This window comes from Phyllobates terribilis, unplaced genomic scaffold (genome assembly GCF_046119375.1).
Source record: "Phyllobates terribilis strain yellow unplaced genomic scaffold, ASM4611937v1 Scaffold_3__8_contigs__length_932513732, whole genome shotgun sequence".
Classification (NCBI taxonomy): Eukaryota; Metazoa; Chordata; class Amphibia; order Anura; family Dendrobatidae; genus Phyllobates; species Phyllobates terribilis.
In genome coordinates, this window is record NW_027362763.1 from 376,082,616 (window position 1) to 376,091,593 (window position 8,978).

At 39.8% G+C, this 8,978-nt stretch overlaps 1 protein-coding gene across 1 annotated transcript in view; it reads left to right on the plus strand.

The window, feature by feature from the left end:
* LRRC1 (leucine rich repeat containing 1) overlaps positions 1-8,978 on the plus strand; it is a 196,218-nt gene that overhangs the window by 93,476 nt on the left and 93,764 nt on the right. The window contains exon 4 of the mRNA XM_073675417.1: positions 4,133-4,222. Coding sequence (XP_073531518.1) covers positions 4,133-4,222 — 90 coding nt within the window. The remainder of the gene's footprint in view (positions 1-4,132; positions 4,223-8,978) is intronic.

Consider the following 8,978-nt stretch of genomic DNA (forward strand, 5'->3'; position numbering starts at 1 on the left):
AGAGATCAAACCATAGATGTCCATAAATTGTGTAATAATGAGAAATGAGACAGGGAAAGAGTTATTGAACACTCTTACTGAAATGTATTTAATACTTCATACAAAATCCTTTGTTGGTGATGACAGCTTCAAGACTCCTCCTGTTTGGAAAAACTAGTCACATGCATTGCTCAGGTGTGATTTTGGCCCATTCTTCTACACAAACTCTCTTCAAATCCAGAAGGTTCTGTGGGCTCCTTCTATGAACTCTTGAGCTTTAGTTGCTTCCATAAATTTTCTATTGGATTCAGGTCAGGTGATTGGCACCAACATTGCTCAATGAAACCTTTAGTTTAGAAATTCTTCTGTAACCAATGCCATCAGTATGTTTTGCAACAATAAGGTTTCAAAGGTCTTGAGACAGTGGTTGTATCAATCAACATTATGACATATTTCTTATATGCTACATTGGTAATGAGACACCTATTTATAGGCCACCAGTGGATATTATTTTTCATGAAGTAGCAGGATTGCTCTCTATTTACTGATGGATTTCAGCTGGCATCATGACTTTGCATGGTTTTTTGCACCTTTCTTCATTTGTTCAATGTTTTTACCCTATGTTATTTCTCATTATTACACACAACTTAATTTCTGGACATCTGTGGATGGATTTCTTTGCCTGTGTGGATTGTTACCGACATCTGGTCAGAATTTCATGTCAATAACACCTTTTAGAAATGTTTTTACTTAGAAAATTGGTGACGTGTTCAATACTTTTCACCCGCTGTATATAAAATAAAAATATTTTAACTCCTTGTATGTGTGATAAAATGTATTGCATAAAACCGTTTATTCAAAAGAATATCCGGAAACTCCAGCCCCAAGGGGCAATCTTAATATAGAACTTTAAATTGCAGCTTGTTAAAATTATTTACAATGCACAATGGACCACTTCCAGTATAACGATTGTGGCTGATGGGAGAGCTCACCGGCGGCCAAACGTTTCCATACATTCTGCCAAACGTTCCTGAGTTCTCCAAGAAAACCTTTGGTGGCTTCTTATCTTGTGGAAAAGAAAAGGATTGTCCGTTCGAAATCATACATAACAAATCCATATATCCCTCGGCATCATCTGAAAGAGTTGGGAGGCCCCATACATGTTACACTGCTGGCTGAGCCCGCTGTTATCTGTGGGTTCGCATAACGTTAGACTAACGGGCAAACGGGCATCTAATAGTCCTTTACTTTGTGTCAGAAAAGTGTGCCACAATTTTGGCTAATTTTTGGCGCATTGTGTTGCATGTTAAGCCATGCCTTTCTGGTAAGCCACATTATTTTTGAGTCCACACCCCCTAATTGGGCAAGTGGTAAAACGTGACAAACGCACATCACGTTGTCCTAAACATTGACACCAGAGTTCTGGTGTGTTTAGCTTTTATAAATATGCCCCATAATGCAAGAATAGAGGTGTAATAAGAAAAGGCAGAAGAGCAACATTCGCAGTTCAATTAGTAATACATAAGATCTGTTTATATGAGGCAATCCATTAAGTGAACGAGTGTCCTATTTCAGAGTTCATATGCTCCAGGGGAATGTAGCTTGGCCGGCCAGTCACCACCACTCTTGGTCTACCAACTCTTCCAATACCTTGAGCACATAACCAAGTAGTATTGCCGGCATGTTTCTGATAAAATAGCTCAGACACCCCCCTGCCATGGGGCTTTGTATAGTAGCTGTATGTCCTTCAGCCATGTTGGGAATAGTTTTCATGTTCAGGAACTCGCTTTCAACTTTCCGATATTTACCTCCCACGAGTTTGAATGGGACACTACATAATGTCACGTAAACAGTATTAGCTTATGAGTGCATCTATTGGAAAAGATACCAAGGTATGGGTAGACAATCATAACAAGGTGGAATTAAGTTAATTAGCGCACCTGTCTGCTTAGTAAACTACATACACTGTCAGGTGGGCACCGCTACACTGAGTAAAATGATACCTTTGTTGATGAAATCTGTCCTGTGGTTCCTTTATAATCTTTATTTTCAGTTCTGCCATAATGATATGCTCGTGCTTCAGGGCGACCTTTGGGAGTGGCTGTAACTGGTGCTCTCATTATGTATGCCTATCTCTGGCCTCTAACAGGTCACTGTGCTTTTAGTGACCTGCCTACTATTTTACACACTGTCTTTGTAATTTCTGTGCCAAAGTGAAATTTATATGCCCCAAAATGGCCGCCGCCCACGCATGCGCGGTAGCATTTATCGCTTGCCAAGAGATCCTACTCCGCATGCGCTGGCGCCATTTTGCTAGAGGAAAAAAATTTGCTTGCAGCAATATGGCCCCCGCCACCCACGCTTGTACAGTAACATTTCTCAGCTCATATAAAAAAAATGACGTTAAAGAACGTAATTTAGCAAAAGAACTCCATACTTTTATTAAATACACATAGGACAACAATGATATTAAAAAAAAAGGGGTTGCACAAATACATAGATGGTGAGCAAAAACTGAAGACATCAGGACAGAAGCAATCATAGAATAAACCATTGGAACTAGATGCTTGGAGCAGATGTAAATAAGGGCATGTAGACCACACGCGCAAACGCAGCTCTAAACAAATTTAATTCAGATGCTAAAGTGCACAGTGCATATGTCAAATAGAAACTGGGATATAAATATGAGCATATGGGCCACATGTCCCATCCCAAACACTCACATATAAGTCTGGGCCCCCAGAAGAAGGCACAGCGCCGAAACGCGCGTAGGGGTGACGATATCTGGACTGAATAGCATTCTACATGTGAGTTATATTCTGTTATCTATTTTTAATGCCTAATGGATTTGTCCGTATATGCACCGTGCACTTTGACATCTGAGTGTAGTTTTCTGATGACTTATATGTGAGTGTTTGGGATGGGAAATGTGGCCCATATGCTCATATTTATATCTGTTTCTATTTGACATATGCACTGTGCACTTTAGCATCTGAATTAAATTGGTCTATAGCTGGGTTTGAGCGTGTGGTCTACATGCCCTTATTTACATCTGCTCCAAGCATCTAGTTCCAATGGTTTATTCTATGATTGCTTCTGTCCTGATGTCTTCAGTTTTTGCTCACCATCTATGTATTTGTGCAACCCCTTTTTTTAATATCATTGTTGTCCTATGTGTATTTAATAAAAGTATGGAGTTCTTTTGCTAAATTACGTTCTTTGACGTCATTTTTTTATATGAGCTGCTATTATAGACGTTGAACTAATATACCATTGTCTGATTATAGTGAATTTGTATATGTGACCTTGATGGTCAAAAAAAATTTGTTTCAGTAACATTTCTCAGTTGCCAGGAGATGCTTCTGCGCATGCGTGGCACCATATTGCTGCATCCGAATTATTTTTCCAAAAGCAAAATGGCGTGCGTACTAGCATCTCTCGGCAAGCGAGAGTTGCTACTGCTCATGCGTGGGCAGCGACGGCGATTTTCGGACATGTAAATTTCATATTGGCAGAGAAATTACAAAGGCAGTATGTAAAATAGTAGGCAGGTGACTGAAAGCACAGTGACCTGTCAGAGGCCAAAGAGAGGCATACATAATGAGAGCACCAGATACAGCCCCTCCCTAAAGTCCCACCCCAGAGCACCAGCATATAATTATGGCAGAACTGAAAATAAAGATTATTAAAGAACTGGACGGACTTCATCAACAAAGGTATCATTTTATTCAGTGTAACGGCGCCCACCTGACAGTGTATGTAGTTTACTGAGCACAATCCTGCTGACAGATGCGCTTTAAGACTTCCCCATGGTGCCCGATAATCGTTTTGTATCGGAGCTGCATTACCGGGGACCCTGACTCCATGTAGCACATCCTACCTGGAGGATACATGCCTTCAGGAACATCTAGTACACTGATATATCCCTACTGAATTACTATAGTTTGAGTTACTTTATACACTTAACAAAAGGGCAACCTACTATGTACAATTCAATGAATACCTTGTAAATTGTATATATAATATGTGCCAAGAAAATGATTGTAACCAGCAGAGACTTGTTTTTTTCCAAGTGTTTTAGCTTTCTGTAGCATAATTTGCTGCTTTCGGCAATTGGTGATAAATGCTATGTATTTTCTTTCTTGCAATCTAGGCTACCGGAAAGTTTTCCTGATCTAGAGAGCCTCACATGCCTTTCCATTAACGATATCTCACTGCAGGCACTCCCTGAAAACATTGGAAAGTAAGTACTTCTCCTGTTCTGTGGCAGTGCAAGATAAGAGTTGGCTAGAAAAAATAATGGAAACGTTGATTTATCCCCCCTCCACCTCCCCCACCCTACCCCCTACTAAATGTGCACTTGTCATGAGATGGGTACAAATGTGGTGAAATCTATTACATTGTATCTCTATGGAAGCTGTACTGCTGGTTATGCATAAAATAGCCATGAATATATAAATGTGTTACCAAACCTGCATGCCTTCTCCCCTCTGTATTATGAAAGTGCTTGATTAACTTCTGTCAAAGTTGCCTTTTTTTATCTCAGATTAGCCTATAGATTTGATAGGGTGTGTCTGCCGAGGTCATCAGCATGACGTGAGCAGAGATGCCTTGTGAACAGAGCAGGCTGAAGAGAAGATGCTGCTCTGTCGACATGTCAATGGAAGCCGCAGGAGCCACCAGAGATTGGCAACTACCTGCCTCTTAGTTCTTAGCCCCATGTGCAAATATTAGTCCTGGATTACCCCTTTAATAAAACAAACTGTGCTTTACTCCCAATCCTTAGGTCCAGTGCTGAGCCTTCACCACTGCTCCCAGTGTCTGTTATTATCTGCAACACTGACATTTCAACGGTACTGCAGGCAATACCGGAGCTCAGTGTCTCTGCCGGAGATGACGACACAAAACACTCATACGCTGAGCTCACTGATTGTCTGCAGTGCTGTTTACATGATACCAAGGCTTCAGACATCGGAGGAGCAGTGGAAACTGTGCTGGACCCAGGGAGGATGTGTAAAGACTGTACATTTTATAAAACAAACTGCACCCGGGGAACAGGGGTTATACAAAACCCCTTTTACTTAAGCTACGCAATCCCCATCATTTCCCAATAGACATAGGGTTGATTGCTTTATTTTGTTTTTAACAAGAAAAGAGACAGTCGCTCCCATGTGTGAGCCCGCTCAGACTGACATACTGGAGCCGGTTGTGGAAAGGCTCACCTGGACGAGTAGCGCCATCACAGGCCCAACTCTGGTATAGTCAGACTGCAGCACTCCTCAGTCCCAGCAGGGATAAAAATCTAAAGAACAAGAGAAAAAATGCCGATCGAAAGGCGCGGTCTCACCAAATATAGTATAAAAGTGGTTTTATTATTAATACAACTCGTTTCTAGAGCGGACCGCTCTCTTCATCAGGTATAAAAATAAAAACATACATACAGAGTGAATTGCATTCTTATAAGCTCATAGACCAGGTGCAGGTATATAGATTCATTAATTATTTAACCCTTACCATGTAATCACATATCAATAAAAAATCATATACCCCCAGATATTGAACAAAGCAATTAGCAATAACACACAAATATCACTATATCCCTATTCAGCCTGTACGGTCTATACACTCATTCAATCCATTGAGAACCAATGTGGACAGTTTAAAAATCCAGAAACTTTCACTATTCACCAATCTTTGATGTCTATTAGTATGACTAGCCGGTATTTGTTCTGTTATAAGAAGTTCTGGATTGGCAAGGTTTTTATCGTGCACGTGAAAAAAAATGTTCTACTTGCTTTCATAGAGTTTTTTTTTTCTATTAAGTTGTGGTTAATTATAGTACTTAACCACCTGTCTGTCGCATGTATCACTAAAAGCGCTAGTAATTGACTATTTTGGGGCATATTTAAACATTTGAGATGAGCCACATCAACAATTGACAGTTATGACTATGTCTCCATCAATTATCTAATACACTGTTTGAAGAATTCTTTGTTCCTCAGAAGATAAGGCACTTATAGGTCTTTTCTAGTGTTGAGCGAGTATGTTCTATTAACCCTTTCGGCAAGTACGCTCGGTTGAGCTCAGAGTATTTACAGATGCTCGGTGATATGGTTGAATCGCTCCTGTGTGCATGATTTGCGACTGTTTGACAGCTTTATTACATGTGAGGAATGATTTTCTTTTGCATCATCACTAGGGTTTACAAATTTATGCTACTTTTGGCAAATTGGCTCTATAGGAATTTTTACCTTTTTTATTAAATAAAATTACTTTCCAAAAACGTGAACAAATGGATCTAAGTCTTTATCAACATGGAAATAATAATTGAGGCTAAAAACCTGTCCTTACCTAGTCCTGTTCACACAATGTATCAATCGTTATAGAGGGGTTGATATTCGTTAACGATATTCAAGGTGTATGATAGATAGATTTGATAGATTTATATAATATATATAATATACACTACAGACCAAAAGTTTGGACACACCTTCTCATTTAAAGATTTTTCTGTATTTTCATGACTATGAAAATTGTACATTCACATTGAAGGCATCAAAACTGAATTAACACAAGTGGAATTATATACTTAACAAAAAAGTGTGAAACAACTGAAAATATGTCTTATATTCTAGGTTCTTCAAAGTAGCCACCTTTTGCTTTGATGACTGCTTTGCACACTCTTGGCATTCTCTTGATGAGCTTCAAGAGGTAGTCACCGGAAATGGTTTTCACTTCACAGGTGTGCCCTGTCAGGTTTAATAAGTTGGATTTCTTGCCTTGTAAATGGGGTTGGGACCATCAGTTGTGTTGTGCAGAAGTCTGGTGGATACACAGCTGATAGTCCTACTGAATAGACTGTTAGCTGCTTTTTTCTTGCCATAATACAAATTCTAAGTAAAGAAAAACGAGTGGCCATCATTACTTGTGAAGGTCAGTCAGTGCAAAAAATTGGGCGAACTTTGAAAGTGTCCCCAAGTGCAGTTGCAAAATCCATCAAGCGCTACAAAGAAACTGGCTCACATGAGGACCGCACCAGGAAAGGAAGACCAAGACTCTACATGCCTGGTTCCCACCGTGAAGCATGGAGGAGGAGGTGTGATGATGTGGGGGTGCTTTGCTGGTGGTGACACTGTTGGGGATTTATTCAAAATTGAAGGCATACTGAACCAGCATGACTACCACAGCATCTTGCAGCGGCATGCTATTCCATCCGGTTTGCGTTTAGTTGGACCATCATTTATTTTTCAACAGGACAATGACCCCAAACACACCTCCAGGCTGTGTAAGGGCTATTTGACCAAGAAGGAGAGTGATGGGGTGCTACGCCAGATGACCTGGCCTCCACAGTCACCAGACCTGAACCCAATCGAGATGGTTTGGGGTGAGCTGGACCGCAGAGTGAAGGCAAAAGGGCCAACAAGTGCTAAGCATCTCTGGGAACTCCTTCAAGATTGTTGGAAGACCATTTCCGGTGACTACCTCTTGAAGCTCATCAAGAGAATGCCAAGAGTGTGCAAAGCAGTCATCAAAGCAAAAGGTGGCTACTTTGAAGAACCTAGAATATAAGACATATTTTCAGTTGTTTCACACTTTTTTAAGTATATAATTCCACATGTGTTAATTCATAGTTTTGATGCCTTCAGTGTGAATGTACAATTTTCATAGTCATGAAAATACAGAAAAATCTTTAAAGAAGGTGTGTCCAAACTTTTGGTCTGTACCGTATATATAAAATATTGGGGTTGATATTCGCTAACTGGCTATTCAAGGTGTATGTCAGAGATATAGATAGATAGATAGATAGATAGATAGATAGATAGATAGATAGATAGATAGATAGATATAGCTATAGATATATATAATTTTTTTTTAAACTGCACCATTTAATAATTACTCACTGATGGGTGCCAGGCCCCCAACAGTCTGTACAAACTGTTGCATATCAAAACGGCAGCACTCCAAATTTTTTTTTTTTTAGAAAAAAATGGACTTCATCGAGCCCAAACAGCAAAGTTTCGGGTCACAGAACCTTTTTCAAGCAGAGTTCAAATGCATAAGGTGCAATATATATAGTTAAATAGTTTTTGTAACTATATATATTGCACCTTATGCATTTGAACGCTGCTGGAAAAAGGTTCTGTGAACCGAAACGTTGCTGCTTGGGCTCAATAAAGTCCATTTTTTTCTAAAAAAAAATTTGGAGTGCTGCCTTTTTGATATCCTTTCTCTTATATATACAGTTAGGTCCATATATATTTGGACAGAGACAACATTTTTCTAGTTTTGGTTCTAGACGTTACCACAATGAATTTTAAACAAAACAATTCAGATTCAGTTGAAGTTCAGTCTTTCAGCTTTCATTTGAGGGGATCCACATTAAAATTGGATGAAGGGTTTAGGAGTTTCAGCTCCTTAACATGTGCCACCCTGTTTTTAAAGGGACCAAAAGTAATTGGACAGATTAAATAATTGTAAATAAAATGTTAATTTCTAGTACTTGGTTGAAAACCCTTTGTTGGCAATGACTGCCTGAAGTCTTGAACTCATGGACATCACCAGACGCTGTGTTTCCTCCTTTTTGATGCTCTGCCAGGCCTTCACTGCGATGGTTTTCAGTTGCTGTTTGTTTGTGGGCCTTTCTGTCTGAAGTTTAGTCTTTAACAAGTGAAATGCATGCTCAATTGGGTTGAGATCAGGTGACTGACTTGGCCATTCAAGAATATTCCACTTCTTTGCTTTAATAAACTCCTGGGTTGCTTTGGCTTTATGTTTTGGGTCATTGTCCATCTGTAGTATGAAACGACAAACAATCAGTTTGGCCGCATTTGGCTGGATCTGAGCACACAGTATGGCTCTGAATACATCAGAATTCATTCGGCTGCTTCTGTCCTGTGTCACAAAATCAATAAACACTATTGACCCAGTGCCACTGGCAGCCATGCATGCCCAAGCCATCACACTGCCTCTGCCGTGTTTTACAGATGATGTGGTATGCT